This window comes from Bombina bombina, chromosome 1 (genome assembly GCF_027579735.1).
Source record: "Bombina bombina isolate aBomBom1 chromosome 1, aBomBom1.pri, whole genome shotgun sequence".
Lineage (NCBI taxonomy): Eukaryota > Metazoa > Chordata > Amphibia > Anura > Bombinatoridae > Bombina > Bombina bombina.
In genome coordinates, this window is record NC_069499.1 from 1,039,185,074 (window position 1) to 1,039,203,372 (window position 18,299).

The 18,299-nt window shown below is 36.7% G+C and overlaps 1 protein-coding gene across 2 annotated transcripts in view; it reads right to left on the reverse strand.

The window, feature by feature from the left end:
* Positions 1 to 2,183: 2,183 nt before the first annotated feature.
* MATN4 (matrilin 4) overlaps positions 2,184 to 18,299 on the reverse strand; it is a 109,378-nt gene continuing 93,262 nt past the window's right edge. For both annotated transcript variants that reach the window (XM_053720282.1, XM_053720202.1), the window contains 4 exons: positions 17,683 to 18,096; positions 17,131 to 17,283; positions 10,685 to 10,789; positions 2,184 to 5,421 (listed from right to left, as the gene is read on the reverse strand). In XM_053720282.1, the coding sequence (XP_053576257.1) occupies positions 5,363 to 5,421; positions 10,685 to 10,789; positions 17,131 to 17,283; positions 17,683 to 18,096 (731 nt within the window). In that variant the 3' untranslated portion in view covers positions 2,184 to 5,362. The remainder of the gene's footprint in view (positions 5,422 to 10,684; positions 10,790 to 17,130; positions 17,284 to 17,682; positions 18,097 to 18,299) is intronic.

Genomic DNA, 18,299 nt, shown 5'->3' on the forward strand with positions numbered 1-18,299 from the left:
TTTACATATTTAGAACCTCTTAGTTTTATTGGGAGAACCGGTTTGTTATCAAATATGCCATAGGTTGTCATATTTACCTGCCTTTAGGTTATAACAGCTTTAACCCACATATGTACATAATATACCAATGTCCTGTCAGTGACCTGGTCAGTTTTTGTAATGAAGAGCCTGTTTTGCATCAGGCATTCTATTGACAGCTTAAGCCATAAACTTTATCCTGTGTATCTCTGTGACTAAGAGTTTCAGTGACTTTATGACCCAATGCATACACACTAACATTTGGTGGCTATTTAGGGGGTTCTGGCACTTCAAAGAAAATACAAACACAATTCTTCTTGAAAACAAATAACTGTTTTGAGTGCAAGCTACACAGAATTAACTCCTTAGCAGCTGAATCCTGAGATATTTGTGACAGGTGTTTAGACTCGGGGTTCATGTTAGGGTGTTAGGTGTAAACATAAAATGTGTTTCCCCATAGGAATCAATGGGGCTACGTTACTGAGTTTTACGCTGCTTTTTTGCAGGTGTTAGACTTTTTCTCAGCCGGCTCTCCCCATTGATGTCTATGGGGAAATCGTGCACGAGCACGTACATTCAGCTCACCGCTGACTTAAGCAGCGCGGGTATTGGAGTGCGGTAAGGAGCTCAATTTTGCTCTACGCTCACTTCTTGTCTGTTAACGCCGGGTTTGTAAAAACTTGTAATACCAGCGCTGCAGATAAGTGAGCGGTGAGACAAAACTGCTCGCATAGCTCCTAACGCAAAACTCGTAATCTGACTGAAATGTTTCCTATTGTAATACATTTTCTTTAAGAGAAACAACATGCATGTGATACAAATTATCCAATTACATTTCTCTACATGACCAAGCACTAGGAGTTTTATTTTGATCACCAAGGTTTCGTCTTGAGTTAACCTGTATCTCAGATTCCCAAAACTTTATATTATTTGATAACTGGATCAATTAAATTTTTAAATAAATTCACTTATGATGTGATTACATACAAAGGAACACAAAACACAAATTTCTGGAAAAAAAAACTTTTATTGTCAATATTCAGTGCCTCATAAAAATCATAGTTTACAACATTGCTGTAGAATATAATTCTGCCAATATTAAAAACATTAGTATTTATCCCCCCCCCCACTTAGAATATAAACAGATATGTTTGCTTCAGAAAGTGACCCAAAGCCTTATGATAAACTAGATAATACGAATTCTTGACATTTTTAAGTTATCTCTAAAACGCAATTAACCAATTTTAGAACTATGTTGACATGCTTCTTTTATTTTAATTTGTACATAGTATTTTTTTTTTTAAAACAAACAAAAAATCAATGGACCTTCATTTTAAACCAGACAAGAAACTAGCAATTATTCTGCAATGCTATAAAGAGAAAGGATTACACTAACGTTTTAGAATTAAACACAAGTATCAAATATTTATATTTATTTTGGAGCAAACCTATCTACAGTTCATTACTCAATTTCATAAAATACTTTCACCCTTAAAGGGACAGTCTACACCAAAATTGTTCTTATTTAAAAAGATAGATAATCCCTTTATTACCCATTCCCCATTTTTGCATAACCAACACAATTATAATAATATACTTTTTACCTCTGTGATTACCTTGTATCTAAGCCTTTGCAGACAGCCTCCTTATCTAAGTGCCTTTGACAGACATGCAGTGTAGTCAATCAGTGAAGACTCCTAAATAACTTCACGGGAGTGAGCACAATGTTATCTATATGACACATGTGAACTAGCACAGTCTAACTGTGAAAAACTTTTAAAATGCTCTGAGTTAGGAGGCGGTTTTCAACGGTTTAGAAATCAGTTTGAGCCTAGCTAGGTTTAGCTTTTCAAAAATACCACCAAGGGAACAAAGCAAATTTGATGATAAAAGTAAATAGGAAAGTTGTTTAAAATTGCATGCCCTATCTGAATCATGAAAGTTTAGTTTTGACTTTACTGTCCCTTTAAAAGCCAACAAGAAAGCCAGAGAGCTGTAAACAATGCTTTGCTTTCAATGACACTAAGCCCCTGTTTTGAAATTGTGGAGTAATACTTATGCTTTAGCCGTATACAAGTATAATGTGTAATCTTTAGATGATTTAATAATTAATAATCAATAAGCAGAAAAAATGCATAGCCAAAAGAAAACAACAACAACAAAACTAAACAGCTATTTCTTTATTGTGGGCACACAAAATATTATTATCAACCAAACATATTTTAAGAACATAAAAAGTGGCCACTTGGATGTCAGGGCTATATATTATTGTATCTGCAAATGATATTACCTAGTAGAAAAAAAATACAATCTATGTAATGCTTTATGCAAGAAACTTTCTTAATGGTGCATAGATGGATTACATCAATAATGCAGTGAAAACAGCTAACTAGAACACATCCCTATTTGCAGAGATTCAAACTTGTAAAGCTTTTCAAACGTACTAACAGTTTACCATTAAATCTAACAGTACATGAACTTAAAACTGTGTGTATTTAAAGGGACATGAAACCCAATTTTTTTCTTTCATGATTTAGAAAGAGCATGTCATTTTAAACAACTTTCTAATTTACTTCTATTATCTAATTTGTTTTATCCTCTTAATATTCTTTGCTGAAAAGCATATCTACATAGGCTCAGTGGCCGCTGATTGGTTGCTGCACATAGAAGCTTCATGTGATTGGCTCACCCATGTACATTGCTTTTTCTTCAACTAAGGATATCTAAAAAATGAAGCAAAATAAATAAAATAAGTAAATTGGATTGTTGTTTAAATTTGTATTATCTATCTAAATCATGAAAGAAAAATTTTGGGTTTAGTGTCCCTTTAACATGCTGAATGCTACTTTCTAGTACTAGAATGTTGGCAAAGAATTGCAACAGACAAGAACATTCACTGGAGTGTTTCTGTTACAATGGATTTCTGTTGGGAAATCAAGCTGTAATTTACTCATTGGTATTTTTACATTTTAGTTATCACATTACGTAAGGCTCAGCAGCAACTGTTTTGTCATTTTACCATGATAGCAACAAGACAGCAGCATGTAATTAACTCTTTGCTAATGTCTTTATAGGCAGTACACAGGAAAACAAAAAAAATGTTGTAATAGACTAATTTTACTGGTTACTCTGACTCTTTAAAGGGACAGTCAAGTAAACATCTTTCTAATTAATTCTATTATCTAATTTGCTTAATTTTCTTTGTATTTGTGTTGAAAAACCATGCCTAGGTAGTCTCAGCATCAGCAATACATTAATGGGAGCTAGCTGCCGGTTGGTGGCTGCAAATATATTCCTCTTGTTATTGGCTCACCAGATGAGCACAGCTAGCTCCCAGCTAACCATGTTTCTCATATAACAAAGGATACCAAGAGAATGAAGTACATTTGATATTATAAATAAATTGGAAATTTGATAAAAATTGTATGTTTTATAGGAATCATCAAAGAAAAAAATTGGGTTGCATGTCTCTTAAAACTGGGATTATGTTAAAAAATGCATTGGTTAGCACACACTGCTTAGATCTTGTGATAGGACACTGGCATTACTTGGAGAAAAATAAATTCTGTGATGCTTTATAGAAGGCACTGAACTATGATTTATGATCAAAAGGGCTTAAAGGGACACTGAACCCAAATGTTTTTTTCGTAATTCAGATAGAGCATGCAAAATTAAGCAACTTTCTAATTTACTCCTATTATATATTTTTCTTTGTTCTCTTGCTATCTTTATTTGAAAAAGAAGGCATCTAAGCTTTTTTTTTTTTTTTAGAACTCTGGACAGCACTTTTTTTATTGGTGGATGAATTTATCCAACAATCAGCAAGGACAACCCAGGTTGTTCACCAAAAATGGGCCGGCATCTAAACTTACATTCTTGCATTTCAAATAAAGATACCAAGAGAATGAAGAAAATTTGATAATAGGAGTAAATTAGAATGTTGCTTAAAATGTCATGCTCTATCTAAATCACAAAAGAAAAAATTGGGTTCAGTGTCCCTTTAATTGTTAGAGTAGGTGAAAGGGTTCTAATCTTGAAATAACATTATAAATTACACATATGAAGGGATTTTCTTACTAAAAGTGAACACGCTAATAATCTTATATATTTTATCAACTATCAGAAATATAGAGAAATGATTTTCACTATTATTTGCCAGTTTGGTTCCTTGCAAATGATTGTTGTTAGAATAGTTTCCAGACCAAGGAATACCTTGTTACTGATCTTATATTTAAAGTTGCTGCTTAAACTTTATCATGTTCAAAATATTTCTTTCATGGAAAAAAACTTCCTCAACAGTATTGGTAAAGGAACACAAGATATCACGATTATAAAATAAAAAAGCAGCTTACAGAAACACAGGAACGTATATTTTTTTTTTTTTTAAGTAAAATGAATATTAAAATACCCTCTTTTAATTTCATCAAATTAACTAATTGAATATATGTCCCTTTAATGCAAACTAAGGATATATTCATAGTTCTAAACACTTCTTGACTCTTCACTAGCCAAACTATTGCACCATTGTTGCGGGTCTATGACATGTAAGTAAGGCACTGACAGTCGTAATTTATTTTTGCGATTGTTTTGCTTTTTACATAACACAAAGTCATTAGAATCATCATTTGGGATTTATAGAAAAAGTGCTACAAAACCACAGAATTAAAAACTTACGAAAACACACTTTGAAATCTAGAACAAAAGCCAACTTTATATAAAAGTAAAAAACTTGAATCTAACTTAGGCTCCAAAGAAGCATTCTTTAAATGTTTTTTTTTTTTGTTATGAACTATATTATAAAATATGAAAAAAGAAAGTCAGTTAAAAATGCAAAATATTTTTTAACATTATATGTTGATGGGTTGTCACATCATATGGAGATTTAGAGGATAATGAATATCAGACTTGTGTGGTATAACATTGTTCATTACTCAGTTTTGTCATATAATTTATTAGATGTACAACAATTACAGTAAAATATACTTTTTATTAACTATATGCTATGCCAGTATACACCTGGAAAATGATTGGCAACATTTCAATTCTATTTGCAATTTTTGATTTCAGACTGTGACCAATTTATACATTTTGAATTGCCATTCATTTCAAACATTGTTACTAGATGTTCCCCATAGTAATGTTGTCCGTTTCAATTTCAATTTAAAGTTATATTATTTGTACCACTTTTCTTCAATAACAAGTCAATTCACAATTATTTATAATGCGATAGCTTTACAATTTGAGTTGACCGTTATACAAACGCCTCCTTTGATTACAAAACAATACCACTTGACATTAGAAGAGACACAGTCATAGAATGTGAATTATTCTCAGCAACACTTCTTTATTTTTTGCTGACCAGCTGGTTTTCCAGATTTTCGAGTCTTGCTGTAAGCTGAGCTAGTAAGTTATGTTAAAGAATATAGGAGTATTTTGTATGTAATCATGCATATTGTATATAAAACATTTGAAACAAACATCTATCTTTATGTATCTATATATATAGTGTCAAAAATTAACAATATGACTTATACACCTCTTAAAGTGATTGTAAAGTTTAATAATTTAAAGCCCAGAATTAAAAAATAATCTTAAAAACAAGGGCACTTTAAGTCATTAAACTTTACAAAGACCCTTCTAATTTTAAATACTTACCATTTCATTACGCTAAACAGAACACCAATCCTCCGCCCGCATCTCCTTCTGTATATGGATGATGAATCCAGCTTCCTCCAATCATTATGTGCCCTGCGAGCTGGACGCCAAACGGGGCACGCAATGAAGGAGGAAGCCGGTGTTCTAAAATAAGTTGTCTACCATAGGAATGCGCGACCACTTCCGGTGACGTGAAATCAGCTACTGGAGGTTTGTGGAGCTCACTGCGCATGCGCTAGAGGCCCAACCTCCTACAACAGCTGTTTAAGACACAATAGGTGACTGAGCTGCATCTTCACAGATACAGAGATAACAGATATTGCATTAGCTCATTGGTAGACAATTAATTTTAAAACATGGCGTTGGAAACATGGTTCGGGTTTCAGCTATGAAGTGTCACTATGAGATGCTTGGTGTTCTCAGAGAATGCATTGATGATGATCTCAAGAAGGCCTACAGGAAGCTGGCCCTGAGGTGTCACCCGGGTAAGAGGAAGCTGGGTAGACACTATTTTCTACTGCCTCTCTAAAAGTGGACAAGATGTGAGGTTGCAATCTATTCTGTTCTTATGACCGAGGTAGATGTAAGGCTTGGGTAAACATGAGGCTGTTGTTTATTGCCTCCACGTCAGTAATAGTTGTGAGGTTGCGGTTTACTAATTTATTGTTACTTAACTCAGGGTGAGTGGACAGCCAAGGGGTTAACGCGATAATAGTGTCTACCCAGAACACTGAGCATCTCATAGTGACACTTCATAGCTGAAACCCGATGTCATTTGTCTGTCATCAGATGTTTTAAGGAGGTTGGGCCTCTAGCGCATGCGCAGTGGGCGCCACAAACCTCAAGCAGCTGATTTACATCACAGGAAGTGACGTAGAAGTCACATTCCTACGCGGTAGACAACTTATTTTAGAACACCGGATTGCTATTAAACCAGACATTCCAGAATCCAAACACATTTGGAAGGCGAAGTAGTGGGGGATGGTGTCCTTGAAAGGTTCAGGCTATCTGGGGCATCTCTCTGCAGTGGGCCTCCTGTGAGCTGAGGTAGGAACTGAGGAAGCCTCTACATGCCTATCTGCAGACTTCGGCTCTCACTCTCCCATGGAACTGCCTCAGCTCAGTCGCCCTTCCCCTTAACTATTTCATCAACCTCCCTGGTAAGACAGTGGTTTTAAGGTTCTTTACCATGACAGATTTCTCTGAACTGCTGTTTTTTTAAGAGCATCCAAGGATGTAGGAGATTTTTTGAAAACAGAAAATAAATACTCAACAGATTCTGATGTCATTCTTTTTTTTACTCAAAATTATTTGTTAATAAGAACATTAAATGCCCTATTAGTCAGAATTGCATTAATTTCCATACTTTAAAGGGACACTGTACTCCAAAATTATATGTCATCCATATGAAAGCATACCCTCTACTGTAAATGTTATTTTTTTATTTTTGCGTGAAAATATTTGAAGTAAAAGCTTTTTCAATTTCAGTTTCCAAAATACAGCTGCTCATTGTCTGTTAATGCTCATTGGTTGATATATACTATCTGTTAATGTTCATTGGTTGATAGATACTACCTGTTAATGCTCATTGGTTTATAGGTACTTTGTGTTAATGCTGATTGAGCATTATTAGGAAGTAACTATAATCCAATTACATATAAGCCAATGTGCATGTTATGTGCATATTGGTATGTTTTCAGGACTGCTTTTCCTTTTAACAGTCTCATGCCTATTCCACAGGCAGGCTCACATGGTCATACCTTACCCTTCTCCATATGCAGTTTTTATAGGCCCCTCTCTCCTTTCTTTTCCATACCTTAGCTCTCATGAACTACTTTCTATTTAAAAATCTATATCAATAACTGCACCACCTCACAGAAATATCCCCACTGCTATAAATCTCATTCTCACCTACTCCTACTTTACATCTTGCTGCTATTATCATCAGATGACATCTCTATAAATCATTCCCACCATTACCCAATCATGCACTCCTTATAGAAACTTTAATAAAAGGAACACACATAACCTAATTTCCATCCAATGCATACCGTATGCACACACTCCTTTTACTTGTGCACTATGGATCATTTGTTCTGTCTGCAACAAACTTACTATTTATGACCTGGGTTATATCAAATGCTTTCACCCTTTTAGCAATTACCGAAACGGCTATCTTCTTCTGACTCTGTTTCCATTGCTGCTCTCACACATGGTGGTCTCCAGTTTAGCCATACCCCGAGGCCAGGTAAGAACCATGGCGGCGGTGTTGGGATCCTGCTCTCCCCCTCCTGCACTTATCAGTACCTACCTCCAATCCCATCTCTCTCCTTCTCCTCCTTTGAAGTCCACTGTATTCGCCTGTTCTCCCCCCTCTTCCTCAGAGTGGCAGTTATCAATCGCCCTCCTGGACCGACCTCCCAATTCCTTGACAACTTTGCCGCCTGGCTTCCTCACTTTCTCCCTACAAATATACCAACCCTAATTCTTGGGGACTTCAACATTCCCATTGACAACCCATCTGCCCCTGCTGCCTCTAAACATCTTTCACTCACATCCTCTTTTGGTCTCTCACAATCCACCCTATTCCCTAATCACAGTGATGGACACTCCATCGACCTGGTATTTTCCTGACTCTGCTCTATATCTGACCTCACCTGTTGCCCTTTTTACCATTTCAAACCATCACCTGGTCACCTATAATATTAAAGCAACAGCTAAACCCACTTCTCCATCCTGCCTCCGCACCTGTAGAGACTACTTTTTCAACAAAACACGTACTATCCGAAACAACATCCCAACACCAACCTGCAATCTTACAACAACAGGCCCAGTTACTCCCTCTGCCACCCTCTGCATTTTCCATCCAGCCACTGAGTATGAAGTTTCTTTGTTACTATCTTCCTCACGCCTCACTACCTGCCCGCTCGACCCTATCCCTTCCCATCTTATATCCCCACTATCTTCCATCCTCACTCCTGCTCTCACTTACATCTTCATCCTAGCTCTCTCTAATGGTTCATTCCCATCTTCTTTCAAACATGCAAAGGTCACTCCCATACTCAAAAACCCCTCCCTTGACCTCCTGAAAGCTACAGCCCCATATCACTGCTTCCACTAAAATCAAAACTCCTTGAAAAACTAGTTTACAGTCGCCTAACCCACTTCCTGCCCACCAACTCCTTGCTTAACCCCCTGCAATCTGGATTCCACCCCAAACACTCAATTGAGACTGCCCTTACCAAGGTTACTATCGATCTTCTTTCTACTAATAGTAGTGGCCACTACTCCATACTTATCTTACTTGACCTCTCAGCTGTCTTCGACACAGTTGACCACCCCCTCCTCCTACAGACCCTTAGCTCTTTTGGCCTCTGTAACACTGCTCTTTCTTGGATTCACTCTTTCTCACAGGTCTTTTTCTGTGTCAATTGCTGGTGGCTCCTCCTCTTCAATGTCTCTGTCTGTTGGAGTACCTCAAGGAGCCTACCACCCAACTCAGTAATAAATTAATTTCACTTACCTAACAACATTTCCCTCCTCTAACTCTGCATTAACATCTGTCTCAATCTTGCAGTCCTCACCTCCTGTTTCTCAACCTCCTACCCTTCTGGATTGTAAGTTCCCATGGGAATAGGGCCCTCAATTCCTCCTGTATGTGTTTGTAAATTGTGTCCTTTCTCTTACAAGTTTTATATCATTGTTTTATTTAAATGAATTGTACCCATGGACAGTGCTGCGGAATATGTTGGCGCTTTATAAATAAAGTATAATAATAATAATATTAATTTATAGGCATGTGCATTTGTGGATTCATTTAAAAAATGAATGTTGAATAAAGCAGCAGGCAGCAGCATTCGACTATATTCAGCGCCAGATATATTCATGTGAATGTGTAACACACAAAGATCAGTATAAATAAATCTGGTGTCGAATATAGCCACATGCTGCTGCCTGTGGCCAAATCTGACATTTGTTTATGAAACTAATCTGCACATTCCTATTAGTTTACATCTAAATTTCTTCAGTTTTTGTTACTTCATATTTTTTCAGGTAAAATATGTCAATATGTTTATGGCAGCAAAAAAATTGAGTACAGTGTCTCTTTAAGGCAAAAACTGACATTTTTAATATGTTTACAAAAAGGTTTTGTTTTTAGGCCAGTTATAAAATTCTTTATTGTTGGCTGAGGTTGCCAGAAGTAATCTCTTTTGTAAAATGTAAACTATTGCATGTTTGGTACATATGTATATTATATTCTTGTTAAACAAGATAGAAAATAAACAGACATTACTAACATATGTTAAGTGTTTTCAAAATCCCATTTCCTTCCAAATTTCCTTTTTTGTTTTTGTTTTAAACATTCAATTACCTATTAAAACACATTGAGCCTTCTTCTTATGTAAGTGGATGTTTTTCATCTTCTAAAGGCTGCGTATAATGGCTTTGAAAAATGTAACTTCAAGATCTAAATTAGGCCTTACTGTAAGTTCAGATAGCTTTGCTCATATTTGTTGTATTAACATTGTCCATACTGGAGATTACCAGTTAATTCAACATCATAATACCCAGTAGCGGACCTACTCAACAGAGGGCCCCGGTGCAAGATTTTTTTGGGGCTCCCCAAAGGTAACTCAGTAGAAAGCAAAAGCATTAATCTACATTCTGCTCTGTATAATAATTTTGAGGATACATAGAAAGAAAGAGATAGACAAACAGACAGAGAGACTGATAAATAGACCTACAACTTGCATTAATAAAAGGCTCCTCCGCATTAGTATTGTACACATTCTGCACACAACTATGTATAGGCTGGCTGTAATGGGCCCCCTCCAGCTATTAGGCCCTGATGCCTAATGGTAGTTCTGCCCCTGATAATACTGACATTTGTTGATAAGTCAGTGTCTTAAATGGAGATTTGTAGACTAGCTACCAGGCTTTATTAACAGTAGGTTTCTTACCTTATTGGTGCACTACCTGAACAAAATTATTAATATACACAAAAGGATATGTTTTTCCGCAAGATTTCCCAAAGTTGTAAGCGTGGTTGATTGAAAACTGACAAGATGTTCACAGTCACAGGGATTCTTAAACTCAGTCTCACCTTTAATCTCCTCTGCAAAATAAGAAGTTAAATCATAATCTTTCCCAGTGTTTATTATATAATTTAATTAATTTATAGCTTGCACAGTTCTTTGCAGTCACATATAATATTTTTTTATTAGGCTACAAACAGTGTAAATGTAGTTGCTATATAAATATTTAGTGACACCACAATCATTATTATCAGGCAATCAATTAATTTTAAGGGACAATCTAGTCAAAATTATACTTTCATGATTCAGATAGGGCTTGCAAGTTTAAACAATTTTTCAGCTTTTATCGTCAAATTTGCTTTGTTCTCTTGGTAAAAAGCTAAACATAGGTAGGCTCATATGCTAATTTCTCATCCCTTAAAGGCCATCTTCTATCTCAGTGCATTTTAACAGTTTTTCACAGCTAGACAGTGCTAGTTTATGTGTGTCATATAGATAACATTATGCTCACTCCTGTGGAATTTTTTATGAGTCAGCACTGATTGGATAAAATTCATGTCCGTCTAAAAGCACTGAGATAAGGGGGCAGTCTGCAGAGGCTTAGATACAAGGTAATCATAGTGTATTAGTATAACAGTGTTGGTTATGCAAAAATGGAGAATGGGTAATAAAGGGATTATTTATAGTTTTAAACAATAAACATTTTCAATTAGACTGTGCCTTTAAGCAGGGCCGGCTCAACTATGGGACCAAGTGGGTCCAATGGACCCAGGCAGCACTTGATAAGGGGCAGCACTTCAGTGACTGAGTCAGTAACTGTCAGACCCAGGCCACTCCAGTTCTCTGTCTCAAGCTCGCAGCAGCACAACCTCATCTTGCACAAATGCACAGTACCGGTCAGGGGCGACATTCAAGGTGGGACAAGTGCATCCCTTCCCTAACTTCCTTCCCACATATTGTGCATCAGCATTGGTTGCATGTATCTAGGCAGGCTAGTAGGTTGATATGCTAATTGTTAATGTTGCTACGGGGGTGGGGCGTCATTGCAATCTTGGACAGCACAATATCTAGAGCCAGCCCTGCCTTTAAGTAACATATTAATAGATCATTTAAATTAAACTTTAATGTTTCAGACAAAAGTTTTCCCATTAGTTTCAATTGAAATGTACCTCATTCTCTTGATGTCCCTGTGACTCATGGGTGTGCATGTGTCTTGAGCACTATGTACAACCAGGGCTGCCACTAGAAAGTTTGGGGCCCCTTACTAAACCATTAATCAGGGCCCCCCACTTTGACATGTGCAATTTTTGACCAAGTGACTAAAACATTTATATGCACTTTATTCTTAAGTGTAGCCAAACTTGGAAATATTGTAGAGGTAGTAAAAACAAACACAGAAACACACAGACACACTCATACACTGAAACACACACTCACACATAAGGATTTACATATAGACACTCTAGCAGACACGCAAAGAAATACAAACACACTCAGACACAGACACCCACACAGACACTGAGCACTTGTTTACATTGACCTGACAAGTAATGGGGTAGACTACAGTTTTGTCAAAAAAGGAGATTACAAGGCAAAATATGGAGTTCTGATTATCTGTTTGTCAAGGAAGATGCCAACTGCAGTATATGATGACAACAGAATTCAGTGGCTGAAAGGAAGGGCCCTGAACTGCCTAAACAATAATTTAAAGGTTAAGTGGTGGATTGGTGACTTCCGGAAAGGTCTCATTAGTCTCAAAATCTGTAGAAAGATGTGAATAATCAGTAGTAAATGTCCTAAAAAGGAACAGACAATGGACACACACAAACTCAAACACAGACTTGCACAATTTTTTTTTAAAAACAATAATAGTTGTGCTTGCCTCATGGCCCCCCCCCCCCCCCGTCAAGTCGGCCCTTGACAGGAGTCACCCCTGTCACCCCCTAATGGCGGCCCTGTGTACAACATTGTTACAAACACTTGCACGCTCCAGAGCCAACCTCAGTGTAGTCTCATGGAAAGCTTCTAAGTTTCAGCAAAAGATACAAAGAGAAAAAAAGTAAAATTCCTAAAAGAGGGAAACTGGAAAGTTTTTTCTTTTTTTTAAATTGTATGCATGGAATTGAGAAAGGTATAAATATGACTGCTGTGTCACTTTAAAGGGCCGTTATGGTACAAAAAGGGCATGCTGTAATTCACCCTGCTGTAATGCTCCCTGCAAGTGTCAGTGCTTAACTCCCTCAAAGGGGTTAAACACAGAATAAAGTGCCACTCAGGAGAACTGCATTTCCTAAGGAAAACTGCTGGTTACCCAATCAGCAGCAGTAATTGCATGACCAAGCTGTTCAACTGCCACTGCCAATAGGCTCACTGGACGTATGCTATCGGCTAGATTACGAGTTTTCCGTTATGAGTGAAAAAGCCTCATAACGCTGCTTTTTTCACTACCGCTGGTATTACAAATCTTGCAGGTATATCTGTCCGGCACACTTTTTTGTCCGTAATGCAACGTAACTACCGCAGCTTTCAAAAAGTCCTTTTTCAATGGGACTTCCATAGCGCTGGTATTACGAGTTTGCCTGTCCGGCCAAAAAGTGAGCGGTACAGCCTATACCGTCAAGATTCGTACCGTAAACTGAAAGTCAGTAGTTATGAGTATTACGCTACAAAGCTGTAACATAAAACTCATAACTAAAGTGCTAAAAAGTACACTAACACCCATAAACTACCTATTAACTCCTAAACCGAGGCTCTCCCGCATCTCAAAACACTAAAATAAAATTATTAACCCCTAATCTCCCGCTCCCGACATCGCCAACAATATAATAAACATATTAACCCCCAAACCGCCGTACTCCTGCATCGCAAACACTAGTTAAATATTATTAACCCCTAATCTGCTGTCCATAGCATCGCCGCAACCTACATTACTGTTATTAACCCCTAATCTGCTGCCCCCAAAATCGCTGCCACTATACTAAAGTTATTAAACCCTAAATCTAAACTTAAGTCTAACCCTAACCCTAACACACACTAACTTTAACATACTTAAAATAAATCTAAATAAAAATTACAATTAATACCTAAATAATTCCTATTTAAAACTAAATACCTATAAAATAAACCCTAAGCTAGCTACAATATAACTAATAGTTACATTGTAGCTATCGTAGGTTTTATTTTTATTTCACAGGTAAGTTTGTATTTATTTTAACTAGGTAGAATAGTTAGTAAATAGTTATTAACTATTTACTAACTACCTAGTTAAAATAAATACAAATTTACCTGTAAGGGCCTTTTGCGGGGCATTGCCCCAAAGAAATCAGCTCTTTTACCTGTAAAAAAAATACAAACAACCCTACAACAGTAAAAATCACCACCCACACAACCAACCCCCCCAAATAAAATCCTATCTAAAAAAACTCAAGCTCCCCATTGCCCTGAAAAGGGCATTTGGATGGGCATTGCCCTTAAAAGGGCATTTAGCTCTTTTTCAGCCCAAACCCTAAGCTAAAAATAAAACCCACCCAATAAACCCATAAAAAAACAATCAGCCAATAGAATGTGAGCTCAATCCTATTGGTTGATTGGATCAGCCAATAGGATTGAAGCTCAATCCTATTGGCTGATTGCATCAGCCAATAGGATTTTTTCAACTTTAATTCTGATTGGATGATAGAATTCTATCAGCCAATCGGAATTCAAGGGATGCCATCTTGGATGAAGTCCCTTAAAGGAAGAGGATGCTCCGCGCCGGATGTCTTGAAGATGGAGCCGCTCCGCATCAGAAGGATGAAGATAGAAGATGCCATCTGGATGAAGACTTCTGCCCGTCTGGAGGATGACTTCTTGCTGCTTGGATGAAGACTTCTCCCGGCTTCGTTGAGGACTTCTTGCCGCTTAGATGAAGACTTCTCCCGGCTTCGTTGAGGATTGATGTCCGGTGTTTAAAAACTATAAGTGGATCTTCGGAGGTTATTGTTAGGTTTTTTTTAGGGTTTATTTGGTGGGTTTTATTTTTAGCTTAGGGTTTGGGCTGAAAAAGAGCTAAATGCCCTATAAAGGGCAATGCCCATCCAAATGCCCTTTTCAGGGCAATGGGGAGCTTAGTTTTTTTAGATAGGATTTTATTTGGGGGGGTTGGTTGTGTGAGTGGTGGGTTTTACTGTTGTGGGGTTGTTTCTATTTTTTTTACAGGTAAAAGAGCTGATTTCTTTGGGGTAATGCCCCGCAAAAGGCCCTTTTAAGGGCTATTGGCAGTTTAGTTTAGGCTAGGTTTTTTTTTTTTTTTTTTGGGGGGGGGGGGGCTTTTTTATTTTGATAGGGCTATTAGATTAGGTGTAATTAGTTTAAATATTTGATCATTTCTTTTTTATTTTGTGTAATTTAGTGTTTATTATTTTTTGTAATGTAGTTAATTGTATTTAATTAATGTAATTGATTTAATTGTAGTGTAATGTTAGGTGTTAGTGTAAGACAGGTTAGGTTTTATTTTACAGGTAAATTTGTGTATTTATTTCAACTAGGTAGTTAGTAAATAGTTAATAACTATTTACTAACTATTCTGCCTAGTTAAAATAAATACAAACTTAGCTGTGAAATAAAAATAAAACCTAATATAGCTACAATGTAACTATTAGTTATATTGTAGCTAGCTTAGAATTTATTTTATAGGTAAGTATTTAGTTTTAAAAAGGAATTATTTAGGTATTAATTGTAATTTTTATTTAGATTTATTTTAATTATGTTAAAGTTAGTGGGTGTTAGGGTTAGGGTTAGACTTAGGGCTAGGTTTAGGGGTTAATAATTTTAGTATAGTGGCGGCGACGTTGGGGGCGGCAGATTAGGGGTTAATAAGTGTAATGTAGGTGTCGGCAATGTTGGGGGCGGCAGATTAGAGATGTTTAGACTCAGGGTTTATGCTAGGGTGTTAGGTGTAAACATAACTTTTCTTTCCCCATAGGAATCAATGGGGCTGCGTTACGGAGCTTTACTCTCCTTTATTGCAGGTGTTAGGCTTTTTTTTTTTAGCCGGCTCTCCCCATTGATGTCTATGGGGAAATCGTGCATGAGCACGTAAAACCAGCTCAAAGCAGCACTGGTATTTGGGTGCGGTATGGAGCTCAATGGAGCTCAACGCTGCCATATTGCCTGCAAACCTGTAATAGCAGCGCTATAGGGAGGTGAGAGGTGGAAATAACTTGCAAGTTAGTACAGAGCCGCTCATAACGCAAAACTCGTAATCTAGCTGTATGAAATTAACTCCTTTTGAGGGTTAAACATATACACTTGCAGGGTTGCTAGTGCTTAAATTACATGCTCAAGCAAATCAAAACATGTCATTTTTGCACTATAATGGTCCTTGAAACAACATGAAAGTCTAAATTATACATTCCGATTAACAAGTGCTGGTCCCAAGCAGAAAGGGCCGGTGAGCCAATCAGCAATGGCAGTTTAGCAGCTGAGTCATGTGACTACCAGTGCTGATTGAGTCACTGGCAGTCTCTTCTTGGGTCCAGCAGTTCTCTTCTTTAACAATATGTTTAACACTTTTACAGGGGTTAGCCACACAGGCTTGACAAGTTACCAGTGCTAAAAGAAACATTCTCTAACAAATGTTTGCACTTTAGTTGCCCTTTAAGTCTGCCAAACTTGAGATATTTAATATATATATGCAATGACACGAGGCAAGGAAACCCTAGCACTCTAATTCACTGCTCTATGTCTGTTGCTGGCTCAGATTGGGTTAAGGCATTGTTCTGTGTGTGTTACTGACATACAGTGGATACATTCACAACTCTATATTTGCTACTGTCAGAGGCATAAAATGCTCATCTGTTATGTTTATGTGACAGGTTTTGGGTAGGGCTTAAAGGGACACTGTACACTAGATTTTATTTGAATAAATGTTTTGTAGATAATCCAATTATATAGCCCATCTGGGAGTGTTTTTGTAACAACGTATAGTTTTTCTTATTTTTTTCAATAACATTGTGCTGATTTCCAAACTCCTAACCAAGCCCCAAAGTATCAGATGTAGACCCAAGTCTACATATTCCTGCTTGTTCCTGTTTGTGTAATCTGAGTTTTAATATGCAGAGGAGGGGGGAGTGTCTGCTCCTCCAGCTCTCTCGGCCCCTTTCACTGGGTGTCCCAGCCTAACCTTATCAATAGTGCTAAACTGGGAGCCTCTAAGTAAAATTTTTTAAAAGGTTTTATACTGGATTTTTAGATCAGTATATGTGTATATTCTTATTTATAGCAGTGTCTATTACATGCAGTTATATAAAAATTGGTGTACACTTTCCCTTTAAGATGTGGCTTTGGGAGAGGCCACTGAAACACCTGATCTTTCTTTTTAGCCTTGTCTTTAGAAAAATGGATAAACTGGGGTAAAGCCACTGATTTATTAAGATCATACCTGGGCAAATATTGAGTTTTAAATCTTCAGCAATAAGATTGATTGTGCCAAAATCTGCTGTGTAGAATGAATGCTTGTTTACAGGATCTGAAGCAATTTCATTAAGTTCATCTTCAACAGCTTTGCCAACACCAACAGCATACATAGTAATGCCTGTAATGCAAAATAGAAATAGTATTTAATACATAATAACCTTTAGTCACTAATACGCAAACAACATTTATAGTTTAAGATACTGGCATAAATCTCCCATGTGTTCACATACTTTTTATACTAATGTTGGGCCTCTTTCCTTCTAGATCCCAAGAGTAGGACAATTAAAATATATTAATATTGAACATTTCTATATTCAATATTAATATATGTTGCAACTGGTGCCATAGTAATATACATAAAATATTCTCATCAATGTCTACTTTAATCTTCATAATCTTTAACCTATTTTGTGTTCTCTATGATTCTTATATTGTTATATTAATATTTATATTGATCAGATGAATGTTAAGTCAAATTAACAAAACCACAATGAAAATAAAATGAATAGGTTCTTACCAGCTTCCTTAGCCTTTCTTGCCCACTCAGAAATATCATCTTGAGAGCGACCATCGGTGAACACCAAGCCAATTCTTGGTATATTTCTAGAAGTGTGTCTTGCACCTTCCTGTTCTGAGAAACTATGTTCTACCATATGTTTAAGTGCTAGTCCGGTCATGGTTCCCTTTTCCATGTACTGTATGTTCTCCACAGCATTCTTAATATCTTTTGCAGTCTTGAATTGTCCCAGAGAAAACTCTGTACGCACACGACTTGAATACTGAACCAGCCCAACATGTGTTCCATGAACAGAAACATCCAAGGAATCAACAATCTTTATTACAAATTGCTTTACCAGTTCAAAGTTCTGTGGTCGAACACTCTTGGAACCATCAATTACAAATACCAAATCAATAATGCCTGATCCACATTCTGTAAAACAGGATATCACACCATCAGCACCATGCAGATAAAAACTCAAATGCACATATTACCTTTATAAGAGGTAAAATGTTTATGTAACTTTTATTTTTTTTAGATATTTATAGGTAAGATGATATTTCTAACCTCCATTTTGTATTAATAATTTGAAGTGAAAGATAAGCAAGTATATATTAATTTCTCTGATACTTCCT